Raw genomic sequence first — 26,080 nt, forward strand, 5'->3', positions numbered from 1 at the left:
TTATCCTAGTGAATTCATCAACTAATATTCACTGAAGAGGACCTGAACAGGTGGAAGAAAAGCAGTAATCTGTCCAGGCTGTGAAAATTAGAACTTTGTAGAACCACAATATAAGAATCTGGTTAGAATGATAAAGGAAAAAGTTGAATACATCCAACAGTGTATAGAGAGCCTTGAAAACTAGGCTGAAGAATTCAAACTTGATTCGACAAGGAGGAGACAGCCACTGTTAAGCTCATCATCTTCAGACTGAAGCAATAAAAACAAAGTTGAAGGACGACCAATCTGTTAGTGATACTTAATTTGCATTGAATAGGGACTAAGTCAGGAAAGCTACTTTATTATTTGAATGATGGCTAAATGAGACATTAGCAGACTACAATGGTGAGACATGCTGGTTATATAAATAAATGAACAAGTGAATTATGTTAAAGGACAAATAGACAAGGTCTGGTCATTGTCTATTCAAAGAGGATAAAGGACCAAGTTGAATCAGATGATTCCATGATTTTAAGAGTGGGTGATGGGGAGAATGGGAGCACCGGGAAGATTGGGGGGGGGGGTCTATAGGAAAAATTTGTGCATGGACATTCTAAAGGTACAAAAAAAATTTTAATGTTCAGTAGAAATTTTAGATATAAAATTAGATTTTGGAGAACGTGCCTTTATATAACAGATTTTCTTACACATAACTATACAAAAGTAATTTATATTCAGTATATCCTGTGACACGTTTTTCCCCAGGTAGAATTACTTTTTAAATTATATTGGCTTAGGCTATACTAAAATCCAATTTAATGACAGCCCGCCCCAAAGCCAGTAGGACTGGATTAAAATTATCTTATTAAACAGAATTCATACAAAACTCCCAGTGAACTTAAGTATTATAATTCCCACTTTATAGCTAAACAAAAATATAAGGCAGATTTTAAAGGAATCAGGAGAGGAGTGAAAGATTTTAATAGACTGAATTGACTCAAGCACACTTAAACATTAAATCTAATTATCCATGAAAATTGACAGGAGCAGGACCAAAATATCATAAGATAGCAGATAAACCCAAAGTATCCAAAACTGAAATATCTTACTTTGCCACACTAACCTTAAAAATCAGGTATGCCTAACTCTCAAACTAATATCTAGTAATAACATTAAGAATTAGTTCTTTTCTAAGATGTGTTCTGCATACTGAGAACAAGGAATGTCATTTCCACTGTGAACAGTAACCTGAGGTTGGAGAGAGAATGGATGGGATAGGAATATAGACCTCTTAAAATCTGAACCCTACAATGCCTATTAGCTCCTAATAGTATATAAGATATGGTATCATTATGAAATAGTATATTTAATTCTTACCATTAATAACTGGTGTGTAAACAACAATTCCAACCAAATTTGGATCTGATACAGTTGTGTCCAGAATAAGGCCTCCAATACTGAAACATATAAAAATCACATAACTTAGGAAAGAGAAAATAAATGTACTAATTTAAAGCTGTTCTTTACATACAAACACACTACTTTTTGATAGATGATTGGATAAAGAAGACGTGGTACATATGCACAATGGAATACTACTTATCCCTAAGAAAAGATGAAATACTGCCATTTGCGACAACATGAATGGATCTTGATACTATTATGCTAAGCAAAATAAGTCAGGCAGAAAAATGTCAAGAATGATCTGACTTCACTCATATGTGGGATATAAAACTGAAAGCAACAAAGAAACAAAAACTCATAGACACAAGGAACAGTTTAGTGGTTACCAGAGGGTAAGAAGGCAGGGAGAGTGGGAGGAGAGAGAAAAGGGGATCAAATATATGATGAAAACTGGTGCTGGGTGGTTAATACACAATGTAATATATAGATGATGTATTATAGAAATGTACACTTGAAATCTATATAATTTTACTAACCAATGTCACCCCAATAAATTTAATTTTAAAAAAGTGAAAACATTATTTAGACATTAATATAAAAAATATTCAAAGTAAAAATCATTGTCAACAGCAAAATGTTGAAAATAAAATACTGCATAAGCTGTAGCCCCACATTTCAGGGCGCTGTTTCTCATCTCCAAGATATGTTACTTGTAAAAAGGAAAAGCATATACTTTAAGTACATTAAAATGTCTGGAAGGACATATAAGAAATTGTTAACAATATCTACCTCTAGGGGGAGAAAGTGGCAGGAGAATAATGGTCATTTTATATCCTTCTGTACTTAATTTTTTAAAACCATTGCATTTATTGCTCTTATAACTTATAATTTTTAAAAGAGCATTTTTTCATATTTGAAGTAAACAAGGTATTTAAAAGATTTTTTTATTGTATTAAAACTAGATATAATTAGGGTGTGTCTTATCACCAGTAAATAAAAATGAGTAGTAGCCATAGAAAGAGCTGGTCTTGAGAACAGAGGAATGGGAAAATAACATAGTTATATAGTGGCCAGCCATATACACTCTCCATGTCTCAGTGGAGGTTGGAGATTTTTTTTTTTTTTTTTTTTAGTTTCCAAGACCATTACCAATTGGTTAACCTCAATCTCTTGATCCACATATTATAAAACATTGCCAGTCTCTATATTCCAGGAAAATGCAATCCACATTACAGAAAAATGAATTATATGTTATCACAGAATGGAATTTATGGTCAAAATATCATATTAAGTGTTCTTACCACTACCTGATAGTTAACATTAGAAAATTATTAAATCTTGATGACTTCAATTCTTTAGCAAAATAAAAGCAATATGTCTGAACTTCTAGGAGTTCCCATTAAATGGTATACTATAAAATCCAAAAATAGTCATCCTTAGAAATACTTTAATATTTTAAGCCTAATTTTAAAAACTGATGTTGCATAGAACAAACTAGTTATATGTCAAAGACTAAATAAAACTCTCTGTCAAAATACAAAGATCATGCTGTGATATAACATGAATACTTGATGACACATTTTAAAATATTTTTGTTACCCAGGTAATAAATCTTACTATAGAAAATTCAGAGAATAAAAATAAAAAGGAGAAAGTAAAAATCAACCATAGTTACATCACTCAGAGTTATACTGTTAGCATGTTGGTATATAGCTTCCTAAACATTTTTAAACATGTATATTTTTTAAATTAAAAACAAATTAAATTTTATCAAACAAACATGTGCATTATTTAAAAAACAAAAGTACCACAAAGATTATAAAATACTCGTAGTCCCTAGTCCCACCCCAGATTCTGCTTTCCACTAGCAATTCTTTTCAACTTCTTTAGTCTGTTTCTTCTGGCACTTAAGTCTGTATTTCTAAACAACATGTTTTTACTACTATTTCTTGATTTTTAATTTTTACCTAATGACTTCCACGATGGCAGATGGAGGATTTAGTCTTGCTTACCTTTCCCTCCCCACTTTAGTCCCTTCAGAACTCCTTTCCTCCCGCCATCACATTCTGTCAATCTGGTTGTACTTTTTGGTGAAATATTTAGGGTTATTGTATTATAACAATGGAATCATTATTCACAACTGAGCAACAAAGTATGTTACTAGATTTCTTCACTTGTACTTTTGGCTTTGTCTCATGTTTTTCTTCATTGTTTTAGCTACTTATTACTAATTCAGCCTCAAATTTGTAACCAAGTATAATGAAATGCCTCTGAAGACATTTCAGGTGACTGATCAATTCCACTCTTGTTTCTCTTAGAGACATTCCTCCCTAAGCCCAGTGTCCTCCTGCCAACCTGGACAGTTTCTCTCTAGGCCTGGTGCACAGCTGCCATCTGTAGTCTTCCCATGCTGGGTTTTGGCCTACGGATATGACCAAGTCCCAAAATTTCAGAGGATCCGGTTGCCTGAATCTTCCAGGAAAGAGCAATCTACATTCCAGAAAAATGAAGCATATGCTGTCATGAAATGGATTTCCTCATTCCTGTATCTATCATCTTTTACATGAAAGGGTATATGGGAAGTACATTTTCGGAGATCTCGCATGTCTGAAAACTTCTTGAATCTATCCTTACACTTGGTTGATAATAAGACCATATTTTATGTTCAAAATGATTTTGCCTCGGAATTTTGAAAGAATCACTTCTCGTGTTGCTATTTGACATCATTCTGATTCCCAGTCTTTTATACGTAACTTGTTTTGTTCTCTCTGGAGGATGCTGGGATTTATGATAATGTGCTTTGATTTGGGTCTCTCCTATTCTAATTCATTGCACTGGGTCCTCAGTGGGCCATTTCAATCCGGAAGCCCATGTTCTGGAGAATTTTCTTGTATTATTTCTTTGATAATTTCCTCTCCTTATTGTTTGCCTCCAGTTGCCCACCTCTTTGCTCTCTGCTCTACTTTCCAAAATAGTTCCTCAACCCTATCTTCTAACTTTACTACTAATTTTTTTGTTTCTTCTATTTATATATTTTTACATGCCCAAGAGCGTTTCCTGTTTTTCAAATCCTCCATAGTAAAACATTCTGATCGTACATTGTAGATGCCACAGTTTCTCTTATTTCTCTGAGGACACGGTGATAATTTTTTTGATGGTTTTCAACTATCCCTGGACTTGTTTTAAGTATTTTTTTTAAATATTTTTTTTGTCTGTCTTTCATGTTAGAAGCCTTCATCAAATGGCTGGCAATCCGGTACAGTCTGTTCCTCCTTAACGGGTACTGCAAAGCACACTCGTAGCTCTTCGTGTACCTGGGCAGAGCTTGTCAGAAGGTGAGCCTCACTGAACAACGGTCAGGTGGGCATGCAGCTCTTTCACTAAAAGACCTACAGGGGACAGTGTCTGCAGATTTTAATGTTGTGCTGATGCCTTTCCTCAGAAAGACTTTATCCAGCAGTCTACAAGCAAAGAAAAGGAAGGGGGATAGGGTTTTCACGGTTCACCATGGCGACTTTCACCTAATCCTCCTATTTTTCATACAGTACTTAGTCCATAGCCTCACTTGTGCAGAGGGTTCTGAATCCATACAGAGCCTCTCTGAGTTAGCCTCTCCGGAGTTATACTAATTCTCGTCTTCTGCTAAGGTGGAAGGAGACAGTCACCTGGGTGGGCAAGCTGGAGAAAGGCTTTGAGGATCTAATTGCTTCTTACATAAACTTTCAACCAATCTTCTTCATGTCAGCTTTCAGAAGTACTCAGGGCCGCTAATTCCTCCACCTTTCTTAGTTTCTGAGGCTCAGAGCAGCTTGCTTCTCATGGGTGCCCCCTCCCTCTGCAAGTGCTTACATTTTAGCTATTTATATTCTGATTGTTCAGTTAACAACCATCCGTCAGATTCCTATCTCACTAATTTTGTTGACTCTCACACCTACTGTCCCCTCTGCTCTCCTTCTGTCTTTGTGGTTTTATCAATCACTTTTTATTATCTTACTGTCATTTTAGTTGTTTCAGGAAGGAATATAAACTTGTGTCAATCTACCATGTTTAACAGGAAATTTATACTCATTTCTCACTTACTCTTTTCACTAAATGTATAATGAACACCTTTCCATGTCAATCGAAATGTTACAATGTAATTTTTAGCACCTGACTGATACTCTGTTTTTTTACTATGCCACACTTTACTCGATCAACACCTACTTGCTAGGCCTCTAAGGTGTTCTCTCTCTTTTTCATTCATTAAAAATTCCACTGCGATGAGGATCCTGGCAACTAAATCTTCTGCAAATATCCTTAACTATGTCCTTAAGTCCTGAGAGAGTCCCAGAAGTGGAAGTAGTCAAATGGTATATACATTTCTAAGGCTTCTGGATACCCATCTGAGCAATTTACCATTAAAAATAAGCAACGTCCTTGTCAGTTTAAAACACACATACATACAAACACCACTAGATTTTAATCTGGAATCTCATGAGGATTTGTTTGGAGAAATGTCTGAAACTGGAAGCCAAATGATTCCTGGCCCTTGTATCATTCCTGTCACTTATATCCCTTATTACCTGGGATAATATAGAATTGGATATGAAATAACAGATCCAAGAAATAAAAACAGGCAATTGATTTGTTTTAATATACACATAGATCATGCATATGGAACACACACACACACTTTAATACTAACCTACTTATAACCATAGCTGTGATGACAGGCTCCCAGCCTGAATGGAGAACTGTCCTCGTGGCTGGATGTTTGGCCGCTATTATAATCCAGATAGGAGTTAGAGCCAAGAAAAAGACACCAACTAATGGAGAAATGTAGTAATACGTCTCTAAAATTAAAAAAAAAAAAGAAAACACATGTCAACTTCTCTTCTAATCATGTAACAAATGTAAATATTAAAAGTAAAAGTTTGCCAGAAGACATGAAGTTATCAAACATATTCACATGTTACATATTTTCTAAAAATTTCAAAGTTAAAACTATAGACAAGGTAAAAATATTAAGTAATGTAACTGAAAACTAACACATTAATTCAACAAACATTTATTGAAATAGCTATGTGACCTAGATAGGAATAGCAACAATAGTAGTAACAACAACAACAACAAAAAAGCGAATATTTATTTGGCTCCTACTATTTACCAAGTACTGTGTTAAATGCTTTCTATTCATCGTCTCATTAATTGTCCTCACAAGTATGAGGTAGATACCGTCATTTCTATTTTATGAAGAAACTGAGGCTTAGGAGATTAGGTCACAGCTAAGATACAGCAAGAGTTGGGAGAAAATAACATCTATCTGAATTTAGTGCACTTAACTCTAAACTCTAAAGTCAAACAGGATATTGTTTTTATCTACAAGGATCTTATAGTACAAGTATTCTGTGGAGTACAACCTTTTAAGAATAGATATCCCCTCAATGCGATGTAGTGTTCCAAGTTCCAAAAAAAATTGTAAAACTAGGTTTAATAAAGTGAAACAGATTTCTTCACTGCAGAACTACTCAGAACCTTTACTATGCTAAGAGAGAACATAGTACACTGTATTAATCACAGTTTGGTCAGACTACCTAGTTTCACATCACAGTGTTACAACTTACTTTGGACAAGAAATTTAATTTCTATGAACTTCAATTTCCTTGTCTATAAAATGGTAACAATAATAAATGGGGTTATTGCGAGTCTTAAGAGAATTAATACATGTTAACTAGAATAGCGCCCAGGCACATAGCTAACATTTATTGAACACTTACTATCATCATAGCCATTGGCGTCACTATTAACACCTTGCTATTTGGGACACACTGAGGTAACAGAGTGCCAGGACTTTGTTATAACTCTCTGTGGTAGACTGTCTTGATCAGTTATTCATTCTCTCCCCGTCCTTGTTATGCTGTCCTATAGAGAAGCTGTACTTCTCTGCCTCATTGACTTGGGGCTTGGCTATTTGTCTTGCTTTGTAGACATGGTGTATGTCTCCTCTGAACAAAGTTTTAAGTGCTTTCAGAAAGACTAGAAGATTTTTCATATATGGATGGATAGATGGATAGATGATTGACAGATAGATAGATAGATAGATAGATAGATAGATAGATAGATAATCAACTGTTTTCAGACACTGGACAGCAGGCTTTGCAAGATAGTATTCCCAGAGAGGAGGGAAAGAAATGAGATAAGCCCTACAATAGTCTCAGCTTTCTGACTAAAGGTACGTTACAGACCACAGTTCAGGAAGGGAGAACTCCAGCAGAGTGAGTGTAGGGCAGCAAGAATTTGTAGGATAAAATACTGGAAAAGAGGAAGCTATCAGAGAAAGAGTTTGAGAACTGAATATCAAGCCATAGGGTAAACTCTACATGGCTAGGACAAGAATAATTGGGAATTTTAAGCTGAAAAATTCTCAGAGTTTACAAAGGGATGGAAGTCATTCAAGATGGAACCCGCTAGAGAGGAGAGGTCTCTTTGAACACTAAGAACATTCAGTAGACCCCAGAAGGGTCACGTCTTAGTAGTAAAGCTAGCCCTAGTATAAGGTCTGCTCAGAAAGCATAAAGCCAAGCCTTGTAAGGCTCAAACTAATCCACAGATAACCACCTACAAGAACAAAGTCCAATACTTTCTGAAGAAAAACAAAACAATTTAGCATGTAACAACATTACATTCACAGTGTCAAACATTCAACCGGAAATTATTTTTAATATTTGGCATTTACAAATTTAGTTAAATATCCTGAGACATTCTGCTTATGTTAGACATTTCACTTGTCTCACAAAAGTATCCAAGTACTTGAAATAATCTTTATAAATCTAATAAATGAAATGTGTAAATATGGAGGGTCTTAAGTTTTCATAAATATTCATATAATGTATACAAATTTGGCAAGATTTCTGTTTAACAACCACAAGAATAAGTCAATTGCTTAATCATAAATTTAAAAATGGAATTAGAAGACGGACATATTACTCTAATGGGCTAACAAGTATATAAACAACATGTACTGCCTCATTAGCATTAAACCATCAATATCATGAGTTGAATTCTCAAATATTTTTATACTTAGTCCTAAATCTCCCTATGGTTAAAAGTTGCCTATTCCTTCTTGAAACAATTACATCATTCCAGTATATTTTTGGTAATATCCTTTTAGCTGATCAAGGTTTTTTTATTATCAGAGATTTCAGCCAACATTCTGAATTCTTCTCAATGACTCTAATACTTATTTTGCATAGTAGAGACTTCATAACTTAAAGACAGAGTTGATCTTATGGACCTTATAGTCTACAGTCTTAGATTTAAGTTAAATGTTACTAAATTTTTCTGACATCTCACAAAATTCTTCAACGCTATTCATACTCTTCCCTTTCATTGAACTTTATATTTCTTCATCTTCTTAAGATATTTAAAGATCTTCTCACCTATGACTAAAGATATTTGAACTAGCTAGAAACTCAATTTTTTTCCTATCAGGTAGGAACAATCAGTATATGTATACTAATTAAAATAATATCCAAACTTTATTCTCATGGCTTTATCTAGATTTGCCATCACATCTTCAAAATAATTATACTAACAAAATTCATTTAAATATTTTCTTCCATTCAAAGAGATATGACTAATGCTACAAATAAGTGTTATTTTCTCCATGATTTTTTAAAAATAAAAAAACATTTATTGAATGGGTTCCTAGTTCTCCTTTTTAAACCATAGATAAGGATAGATAACATCTTAATTAGGAAGCATTCTTACCTCCAAAAACAACTAAAGTTGCCAACAATCTCTTTATAGGATTAAATAGAAAACTAAAAGCATTAAAATCCATTAAACACAAGTGAAAAGGATATTCTGCTAGGTTAGACCATTTTGTTTCATTTTCAGGTCAGGAGGGGAGCACCATTGCAGGTTTTAAGCTATTCTCAACATTAAATCTCTGGAAGGTCATCTAAAGTTGAAAAACAACCCACCATCCCAACCCCAGAATTATTATCCTGGATTTTCAAAGAGAAAGAAAACTTTCTCAGGAAAAAAACTAAAAATAATGAGTGTGCAGTTCCTCAAGAACCTAAACAGAATTATCATATGACTCAGTAATTCCACTTTCAGGTATATACCAAGAGAACTGAAAACATATGTTCATGCAAAAACTTGTACAGAAATGTTCATAGCAGCATTATTGATAATAGCCAAAAAGTGGAAGAAATCCAAATGTCCATCAAATGGTGAATAATAAACAAAATGTGGTATATCCATATTCGTATTCAGCCATATTATTAATCTACACAACGGAATGTTATTCAGTACTGATTCTTGTTACAACACAGATGCACCTTAGAAACATACTAATTGAAAGAAGCCAGATATAAAAGATAGCATAGCCACAAGATTTGTGATAATTTGTTACTGCAGCAATAAGAAATGAATACAGGAGAATAAGTAAAACTTCGTGGAATTTTAAGCCTAATTAATACCTGTGTATATTGGTACTGATTCTATGATATAGGTAAACTACAGAGAAGTAAGGATTAACACAGCTAAAGAAGTTCAAATTGCTATGTTTCCATTTAACTGCCAAACATAGCTGCCATCTTTTTCATTCACAGCTTTCACCTTTTATTAGATTGCTGGTGGCATTTTGCAACTACTGTTATACAGTTTCATTAACAGCATTCATTATTCCCACCCTGAATTCTTCTCAAACATGTAGCTGCTATGAGTGATGTCTTTGTATGTTAGCTGTTTGTGTGTAAACAACAAAGCAATGGGCATGGTAAATTGTTATAAACGACTTTTAAAATGCCCTTTATAATTACCATCAGAATTTTGTCACTAAATTGACCTAGGATCGCTCTCAACTAAGATGGTACAGTGCTGAAGAACTCTGAAGAAGAGTGACATGCACAAGATATGTAGTTTCTGCTCACTTCGGCACATCCAGGCAGTGACATGCCAGAAATGTCCTGTAAATAACCAGGTGGCAGCTCTGCTAGTGTCCACAGAACTGAAGTGACAACCTGAGGCTGACTGCTACTGCTCTTACAGCTTCAACTAAACCACCTTTTTAAAGTTAACCATGAAGAATGAGAAATCAATCAACATTTTGCTTCTAGGATCTTAGCTAGAAAGAGAAAAGCTGATAATTTTCAAATCAATAAAGATCACGTACAAGGATTACATAGCCATGCAGTTAAAAATAATTGAAAAAGAGGTTTTACAATCCTCTCACAATTATGCAAGAAGAAAGAGAGGGCAACAATCGTTGTGTACAGGTATTTCAGTTACTGGCCCAACTTTGGATCCTTTTTATTAGCTTTTAAAGGTTACTACAGGTTTAAAGATTACCGTATGAATGAATAAATGCCTTTATATTTTCTCTGCAAGTCATACCAAAGCATGTCATAACCCAGAGCTTAATTACTCTCTAAACTTTCTATTTCCTCTTCTATTTCCATTCAAAATAGATCTTTTCTAGCCATATGTAGCCATTTTAATTTTTCTATAATGATACACATCTCTAGATACTTTCTGCTAAGGCAAGATACCTTTCCAATATTTCCGAAATACTAAGTCCTCATTGAAAGGATCATGTTTCGTTATAATTTATTATGGTATTGGACAGACACTATGGCAAAAATCATGGGGACATATATATCTTCTATTTTCCATGCATATACTATTTTCTTCTATTTTCCATGCATATACTATTTCCTCTATAACTTCTACTCACTTTAATTAAATAGCTTTCAAAAGCAATAAAGCACTTGGTGAAGTGCTATTTACTTAGCATCCACTATGGCGTGCTACAGTTATAAATAAATAGAATGAAAACACAACTTTGTCCTCAAGAAGTTTATATCCTCTTAAAGGAATGTGCTACATTTATGCAAAAAGCTATCATGACTGCCCAGATGTAAAGAATGTCATAAGTATCAATAAAGTGTTACAGGAATTCAGAGGAGAAAAGGATCACCTCAGATTGGGGAAATCTACAAATTTTGCATTGAAAAAAAGGATGCTGGGTAGACTTCAAGGAGGGGAGGGGAATGCCGTAAGGAAGAAAAGAGAAAAATCACAAGCTTGTCTAAGAATCAGTAAATGGCTGAGTGTGGATGGAGCATAAGGTACAGAAAGTGGGGAGCAGGCGGACCGTGACAAGGTAAGTTTCTGGTGCCTGCAGGAGGCCTAAGCACCAGGCTAAAACTTTGAGTAAAGCTCTGGGCTTGTTTACTTTGTCTTTTTTTTTTTTTTTTTTTTTTTGAGGGCTGGAGAGGTGAGAAGGGAAAATCCATATTTACGTCAGGTATCAGAAATCTGCAAATTTTATCAGAACTAAAAGAAATGTACGAGGAGCACACTGAATGAATGCTGAGTCTCAGTACATGTCCCAAAGGTGACAGGACGTCAGGGGAGCTGTTCAAAGTCATTTTTGAATATCCAAAATCCGAAGTGAGGAGTTAGGGGAGACTTTCCTCTATGTCCAGTTCTTTGAGAGCCATATAATAATACGTGGGCTCTATAACCAAAGCCTATAGCTGCCATGAAATTCTCTTTTTATCTCTGAAGACTGCTAAGTGTTTCTTATAGAGTTCAGGATAGGCATCTCAGCAGGATGAATGCGGTCTTGGGATTTAAATGTGCAGGTTCCTAATCTTTGTATTCAGAATACCACTGAACACTAGGTTTACAACTGCTGATTTTATGAGGCCCCCTAGTGGTCATAATGCAGACACTAGAAATCCGAACACTGACACTTCAGAAAAACCTTTATTAAATCAGCTATGGAATCAATCAGTAGCTAGGATTCTAGTACCAATTCTAGTGTGGGGTTGGAAGGGCTGTGGGTTCCCACACCACAAGCAATTCTTTAACACTAGCTGGGTGTCCTACAATTTAACTCAATTCTGCTACTATATACGTGAGATAGCACCGGATTCCACAGGTTAAAGGCTCAGTCTTGCAAGCCTGTTCCCCCGCCACTGGGATACCAATAACAATTTCGGGTTGTCACTTGGGCTTCTGGTCGAATGGCTACAAATCAGAGGTTCCCACAAACGCCTCTGTGGGTTTAATTTGCTAGAGTGGCTCACAAAACACAGAGAAACATGTTACTAGATTAACAGTTTATTATAAAAAAGAATATATAACAGGAACAGCCAGATGGAAGCAATGCACAGGGCAGGAGATAGGGAAAAGGTGCAGGGCTTCTACGCCCTCTCCGAGTAGAGTACAAAACTCTTCCCAAGTCTCTATGTGTTTACCAACCCCTAAGCTCTCCCAACCCCATCCTTTTGGGGTTTTTTGGAGGCTTCATTATATAGGCATGATTGATTAAGTCACTGGCCACTAGTGATTGATTCAACCTCCAGCCCTTCTCCCCTCCCCAGACATCACAGGTGGCACTGAAAGATCTAACCTTCTATTCTTGGTTGGTTCTCCTGGCAACCAGCCCCCACCCTAAGGTGTTTTCCAAAAGTCACCTCATTAATGTAAATCCAGTTGTGGTGAGAAGGGGCCTGTTATGAATAACAAGATACCCTGTTTCACCTTTATGGCTCTAAAGCAATTTCAGAAACTGAGGACAAGATACTATGGCAAAATACTATGACGGAAGATGCTCCCATTGCTCTTACTGCTCAGAAAATTCCAAGGGTTTTGGGAGCTGTCAGCCAGGAAACTTGGATGAAGACCAAATACATATGAAAAATATATTCTGACCTGAATGACCAAATATATATTTCTTATAAATCACAGTATCACAGTAGCCCATTAAAAATAACATCTTTTTAGGAAGATAAATGATACAGATGAAATGTATAAAATCCTATTTTAATTAATTCATCTTGAATTATTTTGAGCCAACTTTCAGAAGATAAGGTGCAGAAAAGCCTAAGCAATATTTAATAATAAAATTATTTTTCAAAATTATGCTCTGATGGTATCGTTCCATTACATTTTGTTTCTTGATCCAGTTAAGCTACTAATATATCATATACAACACTCAAAAATGGAAAGCTTTAGATGGTAACACATTGTGATTAAGTCTTTTATAAGGAACATTTGTCACTTGTATAATTTTTAAAAATAAAATTTGAAAAGTCAGCACACATTATTTTCCTCAAAAGTGATTTATCTTCGGGAATCTATAATACTTAGGTCTGTAACATTATAACATTGTCATATTTATTATGATAACATTGTTCAATGGTATTCTCTTTGTTACTTTCTTACCAATATAGCTTTAACAGAGGAGACACTGGTATTTAGCAAGCAGCTAAGAAATATGTTACCAATGACTGCATGGTAATTTAAGTACTCAAGTCTGCAAATAATATACCTTTTTTTTTTTTTTTAAATGTATGTAAAGGAACCCATCTCGGAACCACCACCATCCCTTCATCCCCATCCCCACCTGCACCCTCAATGTTCCTGGCCAAACCCACAGAATTTCTGTCCTCTTAATAATATTAGGAAGAAACCCTTCACCCTGTTCTGGTCCTTCCTTCTTCTCCCTTACCTCCTCCTCAAAGTGGAAGGGACTTATCTAATTGGTAAGACTAGACTATGTCTAACTCAGCCCTTTTTCTTTTGGGATCCAGACTACTGATGACAGTCTCCCTTCCCCAATAGTTAGCAGCCTGCAGCTGTGGGGGTAAGGCCTACAAATTGTCCAGCTGTCTGCCTGTGTGTGGGTGAATAAGTTTAACAGAGCAGGAGAACAAGATTAAGTCACATTCCCTACTACTGCTAGCCACAAACTAATATTTCAATCCCGGACTTCAGCATCAATTTCTAAATTGTATAGTAATTCAGAAGAAAAAAGGATGACCAATTATCACCCTATGAATATACATTAGAGCAGATTATCCCTTTACTAACATAACTCTAATTTTCTGTGCTTTTCCTTTGATTGAGAGAGAAATTGAGGATTACGCCGAATATACTTGAATTTATATCATTCCTCGTACATTTCACAACAACAACAACTCAAGATCTACAGGAATAACATCTTACATTTAGGCCACTGATTATTATTTTTTACTTTACTTCAAGTGGAAACATCTTATCTTCTAAATGAGAATATTCCTTGAACATATACATTGAGTCTTACTGAATATTGTTTTTATGCTACTCAATAAATAAGGTAATTTTATATACTAAATAAAGCCTCCCTTGCTACCTCCAAAAGTAGAAAATTCCTGCCTTTGTTAGGTTAAAGCCCTTTCTCTAGTTCAAAAACACATATCTAAGACTGTTCTTCAAACCAAATGTACTTTAGATTCAGTCTAAAGTATACCATAAATCTGCCTAGAATCCATGAAAATATGTGAGGATATGTGAATAAATTCTTCTGGCTTGGCTTATCAACTATCTTCTTCTTCTTCTTTTTTTTTTTTTTTTATTAATGTGGGTTTCTAGTTTGTTTTAATTTTTTTTTAAATTTGGCATCTTAAAAAAATGAACCACACCCAACTTTTAACACTAAACCAATTCTCACAAATCATATTCACTTACACTGACAGTAGTCCCAGAGTATAAATATGCATTGAAACAATTCATTAGAATTGTTTAGAAACAATTCATATAAGTACTCTGTCACTGTTATCAGGAATCACATATATAAAATGACTGCAATATCACGCAGCATTCAGGTTTATTTTCATGGTGACTTCTTTTTTTTCTTTTTGTTAATTGCCATGTTGGTTTCTGATGGGAGGGAAATCACTCAGTTTCAAGCACTATCATAACCTTGTGTTCTGGGATAGGAGTATAATGCACGTATCAGAACACCCTAGGCTGACCCCTCACTGGCTACACATTTAGAGGAAAGGGCAGAAGTCACAGAATATGACAGACCCGTGTTCAACTTCTTACCAGCAGTGGGTAACAAACATAATCTGTGAGATCCTCAGTTTTCTTATCTGAAATTAGAGATGATAAGCCTTATCTTATAGAGTTTAAAACTCTATTAAGAAGAGAAAAAAATATGTGAGGAAAAAAATATATGAGAACCAGAATGCATAGTAGGTGTACAACAAATGGCAGTTATTGCTCTAATCAATTCTCAACCACAGTTCTAATAAGGAGGAAGGCCACCACAGATTCACAGCATTGCTGTTACAATATTTATTTAAAGAGACTCTGAATAACACATTATGTTTAGTTTCAAGTCAACTTACCAAGACAGGAGTATAAACCCTGACTTATCCAAGCTAATATGGCAAGAGTTATAAGGTCACCAAAACTAGCAGCGATGGGTGTAGCAACATTATCAGGGTTTATACCAGTCTTCTTTGAACCAACGATAACCCCAACCATTATTATTCCTAGAAGAAAGAAACCTCATTACTTTGATGGCATGATTTTAAAGACTATCAATCCCCCTAAGTACTGAAATATATAGGCTAAACAAACAGCGTATCAGTTCCAGTGAGACTGCTTAGACAAGCTGACTAAAGCAAACAAAACATTTTATGTTAATGCTTTGGCAAAACACCTTTCAACAAATTGAAAATTCAAGGAGTCATAGAAGATTTGAGAAGTTCAATATTGCATTTAGAGATCCAAAAACTTACTGTAAAATAACACTAAAGCTAAAGGTTCAAATTTGGTAATATGTGTGCCATTTAGTAACATCTGTGTGTTATCAAACTCAAAGATTTTATTTTAACCCTCAAATAAACAATGAAAATGTCAAAGAAAGGTAAGTCATATTTATATGCATAGCAATTGGGAAGAAAACCAATAAAAACAGATTTGTTTACATAGTGGTAGCCAGAACTGCTTGCTTCATTTTATTGTTTAAGAATGTTGAAATGGTAAGAGGAGAGAAGTAATTAAATTTTGAACACCAGGCCAGAACACAAGAAGCTGTCTTTGTAAAGGATATTCTTTAAACTCAAAGCTTTTTTGTTTTTTACCCTTTATAATAATTTATTTGAGCCAAACTAATGCAATATGGTGGGAACAAGATTTCAAATGTTTCCTAAACCCAAAGTTTCTGTCTAGGAACCTACAACTGAAGAATAAAAGGGGAAAATGTGGCCATGTACTTATACTTTTAAATCCTTATTTTCCTGAATCATAGAAATGGGAGAAAAAGAATACTTATATCCATATCTAATTGTATAGTTTCTCTCTCACGCCAACATACTCATTAAGAGGATGCAGTAGACAGACAATGTAAGATAAGTTTACTGATGTGCTAATCAAAATCAGACGGAAGCCTAAATACGACTATTAAAGAAACACGATCTCACAGCATTTTTAGTCAGAAAATGACTCCGATGATTTTATTCTAGCAAACTCATTTTATAGATAATAAAATTGAGGTCCTGAGAGGGGTTTAAATTCCTGCCTGAGGTCACATAGATTGTAAGTAACTCTAGTCCAGTGTTTTTTTCTACTACCTCATTAAAGACAAAATTACTAAAAGTAAAATTTTTGTCTTGCTTCAAACAATGTCTCGCATCTTACATTCTGGAGGCTTTTTCAATCTATGGACTTACCTTTCCCATAATATCATTGAGGAACAAAAAAAAAAGCAATGGGAGAAAAGTTTTTTAAATGTATTATGTAATAATCAATCAAGATATGATCATAGAGAATTCATTTTTCAAAATCAGAATGTTTGCAGATTGATATGGAAAGTTCTATGACAGAATGCCATCTACATCATTTTAGCTGAAAAAAAAAATATTTTGCCATCATAGACCAATGGAAAGAGCTGGGAGTCAGGAAACAGGTTTTAATTATGATTTTTCTATGAACAAGCTGATGAAATTGGACAAGTCGCCTTACCTGAGTCAGTTTTGTCACCTACAAAAGGTGGTTAATAGTATCTGCTCTACATATGTTAAAGGTCAAGTTATCATAAAATTAGAACACACATTTTTCAAAGTAAGAAGTATCAAACAAATATATTTTAAAAATATGAAATTTTATGGTTTCAAAATTCTAGGCAATTTAAATACCTGCTAGACTGAATTGTTTAAAACAGTTCTTAAGTGAAACAAAATTAGAAAGAAAGCCAAAGCAAATGCACCTAACTAGAGTGCTAATGCTTTAACATTTTTTTTTTTTACCAGAAATTTATTTTCTAATAGCTTCACGTCACTGTTTTGGCTAGTGTTGACTCCATTCAATTCTAGTAACTTTACATACAGTCATATGCTGCTTAACAACAGAGATACAATCTGAGAAATGCATGGCAATTTCGTCATTGTGCGAACATCACAGAGGGCACTCACACAAACCAGCTCACATTGCCTAATCCACACTGAGGCCCAATCACATAGCCTGTTGGTCCTAGGCCGCAAGCCTGTACATCATGTTACCATGCAACACAACATGAGCTTCAATCCATCACAAGACAAAATGATTCAGTTGAGTCACAGTAAGTAAACATGAGATGTATAAGGCTGCTGCCCACGTAACACATCATACTATTTTACAGCAATTTTTTTAATAAGTAGAATACACTCCAAAATAATGATAAATGGTATAGTAAATACATAAACCAGTAACGTAGTTGTTTATTTTCGAATATTATGTACTATATACATCACTGTATGTGCTATGCTTTTCTATGACTGGCAGAGCAGTAAGTTTGTTTTCGCCAGCATCACCACAGACATGTGCTAAGACATTACAATGCCTGTGACGTCACTAAGCAATAGGAATTTTCATCCCCATGATCTTATGGGACCACCATCATGTGTGTGGTCCAGCGTTGACCAAAATGTCATTATACAGCACATGACTGTATAGACAAGGAACTACCCAGAATATAATGTAAGAACTAAAACAAAATGCTTGAAGATATTTAAAAATCAAGTCTTAATGATAATTAAATTCTCTAAATTCTGGGAAAGAACGCAGCCAAAAAGTTAGCTTTATTATAGGATCATCTGACATAAGAATCTTCTATTTTTATCTTTACTGGTGATGTAAGGGTTAGAAGATAGCAACTGCAAAATAAAAAGAACCAAGTCTTTATGATTCCACAATAATCAAGTTCTTTAGTGTAAAGTTGCTATTAATAAATATAAAACATGATATCCCATCTGAAAATTTCTAATGTAGTTAATGTTTGAAAACGTCTGGTTCTTTCAAATTCTATAGCCAACAATCTGCTGTGTTAAGCATCTGGTTATATTTGTATTGCCACAGAGATAGTGAAGAATTTCTTTTGAAATCTGAAACTTGATAAAATTTTAACAGAGAGACTGCTTTTGGAACTCAGAATTCCTGGAAACCGTGTTACTCAACTGACAAGCCAGTAACTCCTCTGGATGATTTCCGGAAAGGAGTTTCTCTCAACTAACTTAACAGAAACAAATGAATATTTAGGCTATCTTCCTGATCTTGTTTGGGAACTGTACCAGTGTACCTAAGGCCAGGAGTCAACTCAGAAAGTCTGTTCTACACTAAAGTTCACATATAATAAGTATATCTGAAATAAGATATTTTAAAGGTTTCTACATAACATTTCCGTTTCTTTTTTTTTTTTTTTAATGAACAAGGACCATTTAAATAAAAATAGGCATCATTTTGGGAAAGAAACCATTTGAAAGTAAAAAACACAAAAGTAATTGTAGAGTAGATGTTTGTAAATGTACTTACCCTGCAGAAGAGACGCAATGAAGGCAGTTGCTACACTGCTAGAGCACAAAAGTATGGAATGATCAAGGTAGTATTTTCCCTCCGGAATCCAGCCCAGTATAACAGCTGCCACAGCTGCTAGAAAACCAACTACTGTTGCTTGAACCTAAAAAATTTTAAATAAAATCCAATGGAATGATTCATTTTGAAAACACATTTTTAAATCTGATTATGTAAATATGCATACACGAAGTCAGAAGGAAGTATTATATATGGTAACTGAGCTGCCTTACCTTTTAAAGAAGCAACCATATTTTCGTTTTAATATTCTATAAGGTGGTGGGTTCTCAAACTGCCCTTACTTGGTGGCAACAGGTACAGAATAGGGTCCACCAGGAATCTGTTTTTAACAAGCACCTCAAGTGACTTTGATGGTATAATCCACAAATCATCTAAGAAACTACCAACCTTAAGACTGAAAAGTACCCAACCCACAACACTGAAGTCTGATGCTAGAGTAGTGTTGGCAAGAGACTGGATTTTATAATCCAATAATAAGAGTTTGACCCTTGGCTATACCACTTAATCTTGTGGCAAATTATTTAAATTCTTTCATTCAACATGTATTAATTTAGAATCCATTATGTACCAGGCACTATGCTATTGGGCTATAATGTGGTCAGAAGCGATTTATTCCCTGCTCTGAGAGAGCTCCTGATTGGTCGGAGAGATAGACATTAAACAACAACCTCACATAGAATCACAATTATGATTAATGCTATAAAAACTTTAGCTCCTAATCTGAAAAATGACAACGATAATATTGAACTTGAAAGGATTATTTTGAGATTGAAATGAACTAACATAAATATATAAAGTGCTTCCCACAGTGGTGACACAAAGCAACACTCAAGAAAAAAACAAATAAACAAAAAAACCCAGCAACTAAAAAATAAACACTGACTGTGAATTCTTAGAATCATTTTAGTAGATGTCAAAACTGAAAGAAAACCCTAAAGGAAAAATCTACTTCACCAATTCTTAATTGTGTTTGTGTCATGGACTCCTTTGATGATCTGGAGAAAATTTTAGACAGATTCTTTTCTCTACAGACACATTCAGTATTTTTGGTAGTATTTCTGGGTGTCACAGACTCTTTGAAGTTGATCCATGTACTGGAATCCAGGGTTCTGGATAAATAACTCCAAATAGTCTAATCCTATCACGTAGTAACTTAATGGAAGAGCCAGGGCTAGCGAGTCCACATTGCTTAGATTCTGCCCCATTATCTTTCATTACAGCTCCTGTTGACGTCGCCCACGGGTTCAGAGCTGAGCTGCAAGCTGTCAGCAGCACTATGGCTGTACCAGTTGTTAAAATATGTCAGCATTGTCACACTGGTTAGTAAATAATATGAATATGTAAAAGCAGTACAATTAATTAATAATGTAAATTCTAGCACTGTGATTCCGAGGTTATTCTTGAAAATAAAACACAGAACTAGGGAGCCCTGGATTTTACACAGCTTTTATCTCTTGGAAATATAATACAGAGCTAGGGAGCCTATGGCAGGCATATAAATAAATAAATAAATATATATATATGTAGAGGGAGAGAGAGAGAGAGAGAGAGAGAGAGAGAGAGAGAGAGAGAGAGAGAAATGGAAGCACACAGCTGAGATGAGGAAGGCCTGTTCTGTAAATCTGCAAAAGAAACGCCTAATTGTATTCAAAAAAGAGCAAAGTCTGGATCAAGAGGAAGGGGGGTGGGGCAAGGAGAAGTGGGGGCCATAGCCCTAACTAGATGTGAGTGCAGGGCATATCCCTCCTGGTGAGGTAATGGTTCTTCAATGGGATCAGAAACTTGGCTTTATCTGACAATTTGCACACTGGACAAGGCGGCCACCCTGCACAATTGTGAAGAAATCCGTAGCAGGTAATCTTCTTTGCATCTCATTTCATAGTCAGGAAAGCACCCACCCCAGCTAGTGAGAACATGTCCTTCCCACCCTCATAGCCGTCTACAGTCAGAAGAGCTTTTGCTAGCCCTATGCGCATCCCTTCTTCACAAGGTTTAGCAGATAAAGCCTCAGAGTACCCCTCCCCCCCACCTTTCCTTCTCCCTCTGCTTTAGTCCACGGGTAACTGAGCTCCAACCAGTTGCTGTCTCACTGGCTGGAACCACCTGTGTCCTGATGGGCCTGTGTGGAGTGCCCTGTTTCTCAGGCTTCCTTGGTGGCGTAAGACAGACACAGACTTTGGGCCACAGCAACCAGGATCAGTGAGCCCCCAGCAATCTCTGGCTCCCAAACTCACCAACAGTTGCAGGGAGAGAGGATGACAAGGGAAGGGCTGAGACTAAGAGTAGAAGGAAAAATTAAAAGCTGAGAAGGAAATTATTAGAATGATTTGATGAATAAATTATACTACAACTATTTACTTGGTAAGAGTTTAGGATATTTAAAAAATAAAATAGAATAATATATTTTTAAATTTGTATTTATAGATTAATTTATAGTAGTCTACTGGTTGCTATATATTTTGATTATTACCCCTGCTAAGATTCGCACAGTTTCAAGCTGAAAAGGATCATAGATATCTCTAATGCAATACTGTGACTTAGAAGAGAAAAATGAAGCCAGAAAGGTCAAGTTAACAAAGGTTACACAGCTGGTTCATGTCAGCGCTAACACTAGATACCAGATTTTCTTATTTCTAACCCTGTGATTCTAGAAGTAGTTGTACAGATATTTTTTCCAAAAATTCCCTTATTTCTTTTCCTTTGAAATTCAATCTATGAAATTACTTTTCTGCAACCATCTTCTCATGAAAATAAGTGCGCATTTCCTAAGCTCATATTTGCTAGTTACTAGGGGGCTGCAGTCTTGTCTTGGGGATAGATACAAGAAGGTGGTGGGAGAGGCAGAGATATTCACATGAGACCAGAAAGAACTGCAGATAATCAATATAATCCATGGTTTCATGTATATGCAACTGACAATTTAATGTGTTTATTTATACTAACACCAGCAACACTGACAAATTAAGGAAAACTTAGCTTAAATAAACATCTGACCATAACATATAAAAAGAGCTAAGTTTAATTAAATAGAGGATTTACATTAAAAATCAAAGTAGAAAAATAGCACCTAAGCAATGAAATGCTAAATATTTATTTATACAGATATAACTCAAATTCTGGCTCTATTACACACTTATAATAGAAAATATTTTGTATATTATATACTTTTCATGTTTAGAAGATTATGATCAGTTTCTAGACAAAGAAAACTTTCAAAAAACAGGGGTATCTGTTTATTTTATCACTTTGTCACACTACTAAATTGTTTTGGGTCCCCTGAAACAATTACATGGTAGACTTAATAACACTAAAATTTATTTCATTCTTACAGGTAACATCCAAGATCTGTAAATATATATGTGTATCACTTACCTGTTTTAAAGCCAAGTTGCCAATTATTAGGTTCCACTTTTCAATGGGTGAATCCATCTTCCCAATATTTACCTGTTAAGGTGGATATTTTCATGTATCACTGAATAATCTATAAGCTCTCTATTGTATCTTAACCGCAAAGATAATTCTTTAGTAAATGCGATGAGCTCACATTGCACTTTAAATATAATTCTGAATTCACTACCAGTCTGTATCTCACAGTGAGCTTGCCTGAGATGTTTAAGAAATTGTTTTTGCTTAATTACTAAGTTACAAGAACTAGTGGGCTAGTTAGCACTGTACATGTTGGTGTCATTCTAACATGCCAAATTTTGTGTATTGAGGCCCAATATAAATATATAATTTTGAGCTGCTAGCATTAGTTCTACATCATGTAACTAATGTCATTTGAAGAATTATTGACTAAAAAACCCAGATATAAACAAATCATTCATATGTACATAATTTGTATTTGACTCGTGACTAAAACTGTTAGCAATAAAAAATTCATTCAGTTCACATATGAAGTTTGATCATGTATCTCACTATTAAAGTTACCGTGTTTCCCCGGAAATAAGACCGGGTCTTATATTAATTTTTGCTCCAAAAGACGCAGTAGGGCTTATGTTCAGGGGATGTCATCCTGAAAAATCGTGCTAGGGCTTATTTTTCGGTTACGTTTTATTTTCGGGGAAACACGGTATCCATCTTTCTATAAAATGGAAGAATACTCTCCAAAAAATACTACTATTATTCATATATTCAATTGTGGTATACGCTAAATCATACTTCTCAACCACTTAGGATTCAAAAAACGTATATCCAAATCTGGAAAGTTTTTCTAATGCAGTATTTTGGAAAACAATGAGCAATCATTATTTAAAATATATACTATATTGAGCCAGGTTTCTATTATTCATCATCTGCTTGGTCATGGAAAATAGATGAATGGGTAAAGGGGGAAATATATGAGTTATTATTTATGGGTATTTTTAACCATGGACAAGCTAGAGTTTAGCTCGTTGGCTTCAGACCACTAGGTTAAGTACTACATCAACACTTCCAGTATCAGTCTAGAAAACAGATTCTATTCTCTAGCCTCACTCTTAATTGTAGTCTCAAAGTATCCAGCAAATGCAAATATTAAGATTTCTCAGTGTTTTGGATAATTATTCATGCTGTCTTTATTTGAATACTTCTGTCCGAAGCCTAGAAATCTAAATTATTGATGAAATTTGTGTTCGTACCTCTAGTAACTTGTGTCTTTGCTCAAATGAGTAATAAGTTACAAGCAATGTTTGGAGTGAAACTGTCTCAGGCTTAGTGTCCAAGAAATAGGCATGAGACACTGGAAACTACAAGACATTGTTAAAGAACTTAAAGACACAAAGAAATGGAAAGATACTGTGTGTTCATGGACTGGAAGAATTAACATTGTTAAAATGTCCTATTACCTAAAGCAATCTACAGATTCAATGCAGACACTATCAAAATACTTCAACAAAGTTAGTTTTTAAAAAGTAAGATAATTTCATACAGCAGTAACTACTTTAAAAACAATAATAAATGTTTTGTATTCCCACCACCTGGCTTTGTCAAATATTAAAATTTTACCATATTTAGTATATCAATATATCATATATATGTTTTACATTATTATATTGGCCCATGGTATCTGAGGCTCTATTTATATTTCTGTAATTTTTTTTCCACTGGGTTCTTCATGCTGGATAATTTCTATCGATCTATATTCAAGTTCACAAATTCTTTCTTCTGCTGTCACCAATGTGGTACATTTGATTCTTTTTTTACAGTTTCTATTACTCTTTTAAGATTCCCCATCTGTTCACGCATCAAGACATGTTTGTTTAATTCTTTGAACATTTTTTCCGTTAGTTCTCTGAACATATTTATATTAGTTGCTTTGAAAGATTTTCTTAAATCCAAATCTGGGCCCATTGTGAGTCACTTTCCAATGGCTATATATGAATCACACTTTTCCTGAATATAAACCACACTTTTGTGTTTCTTTCCACAGTGATTTTTGGTTGAAAACTAGACAGTATAATAATGTGTATAATGTTGTGCTCTTCTGAGGATTATTGGGTTTCCTTTGTAATGAGCAATTAATTTGCATAGACTCAAATTATAGTCTCTTCTCTTCCACAGTGTTCAACAGCCAATATCTCTGCTTGGTTCTCAGCTACCAAATATTGCTTTTTACCCTTGCCCTTTGGAGATATCTCTTTTTTTCCCCTCTTCTCCCACCCCTACGCCCCGTTCAAGCTGTTGCTTCTCAGTCTAGTTGTGTAGGACACAGCTCCCTGGCTGGTATTATGAGCCTTGCGCTCCCCTCGGCTGAGGCAGTCGGTCACCAGTCGACGGTGGGCCGCTCACAGCATCTCATGGTAGTTCACGCCAACCTCCAGCAGCTCCCAGCAGCCCAGATCCAGGGAGAGCTGTTGTGCACAATCTTAGCTGTAGAGGGCGCAGCTCACTGGCCCACGTGGGAATCCAACCCGCCACCTCGGCATTATGGGGAGCACGGAGCTCCAACCACCTGAGCCACCAGGCCGGCCTGGGGGGATCTCTTTTGTACCTGTGTAGTTTAATGGACAGCCAAAGATTTCGGCAGAATTAATACTCAGATTCTGGGGCTCATCATCTCTGCAGTGCTCTTACATCTGTGATGTCCCCATAAATTTCCACCTGCTCTGTCAGGTCCAAACTCTGTTTACCTGATAACTCAAACCAGTAAAACTAAACTTTCTGTCACTATAGCTATGCACACAACACAACGTACTTAGTCAAAAAGGCAGAAACTCACAGATTTTAGCTGGTGTTTTGTGTTTAAAGTATAAGCCCCTCTCACAAATCTGCTTTTTTTTTTTTTTTTTTTTTTTTTTGCCAGACTCCCTGACTTCTGCCATTTCAAGCTGGTAAGACTACAGGTTTTCTGCCACATGAGATTCAGAGATTGGGGAACTCCTTCACGCAAAAATGCCATAGAAGTTGCAATTCTTACCCATTGTAGTTATGGTCTTCAAGGGTAAATTCTAGTTTCTACTTGCATTTGATCACTTTCCATGGCCTTCAAATAGTATTTCTAGATTTCGTAATTTTTCTTTTCTGGGAAGGTTCACTCAACTACTTCATTCTGTCATTAACTAGAACAGGGAACCCTAATATGTATATTTTTTTATATGCTTGAAATATTTTATAATAAAGCATAGCATACTAAAATAACACACTCACACCCTCTAAATCTTCCTGGATGTACAGGGGTGATGCATATGCTCATAACCTTGACTGTGGTGTTTGGCATTTAGTAAAGGCTCAAAAATATATTTTTTTAAATTAATGAATTAAAAAAGGTAGCATGTTACAAAATAATTTCAGAGAATCAAGACTTCTCTGAGAAGAGGTCTGAGGCAACAAAGATCAGTTTTGCCTCGATGGAAAAGTGTTCATCAAATTGTGCTAAGCCATTGGCTTCTGAGAAAAAGTTTTATAAACTTTTTTTTTTTTTTTAAAGAAATACTGTCTTTAGGATAATGGATACCATTTTGACTCTTTTACATCTAGTAGTCAGAGGCAGAAAATTTTAGACCTCAGGTAACAGAACTTAAAGCCAACGATTTGTAGA

At 35.2% G+C, this 26,080-nt stretch overlaps 1 protein-coding gene across 4 annotated transcripts in view; it reads right to left on the reverse strand.

Annotated features, from left to right (window-relative positions):
• Positions 1–26,080, reverse strand: part of SLC41A2 (solute carrier family 41 member 2) — a 105,915-nt gene that overhangs the window by 34,234 nt on the left and 45,601 nt on the right. For all 4 annotated transcript variants that reach the window (XM_019728466.2, XM_074326246.1, XM_074326245.1 and 1 more), the window contains exons 4-8: positions 22,435–22,506; positions 19,003–19,147; positions 15,558–15,704; positions 6,068–6,215; positions 1,357–1,436 (exon numbers count right to left, since the gene is read on the reverse strand). In XM_019728466.2, the coding sequence (XP_019584025.2) occupies positions 1,357–1,436; positions 6,068–6,215; positions 15,558–15,704; positions 19,003–19,147; positions 22,435–22,506 (592 nt within the window). The remainder of the gene's footprint in view (positions 1–1,356; positions 1,437–6,067; positions 6,216–15,557; positions 15,705–19,002; positions 19,148–22,434; positions 22,507–26,080) is intronic.

This window comes from Rhinolophus sinicus, linkage group LG02 (genome assembly GCF_036562045.2).
Source record: "Rhinolophus sinicus isolate RSC01 linkage group LG02, ASM3656204v1, whole genome shotgun sequence".
Lineage (NCBI taxonomy): Eukaryota > Metazoa > Chordata > Mammalia > Chiroptera > Rhinolophidae > Rhinolophus > Rhinolophus sinicus.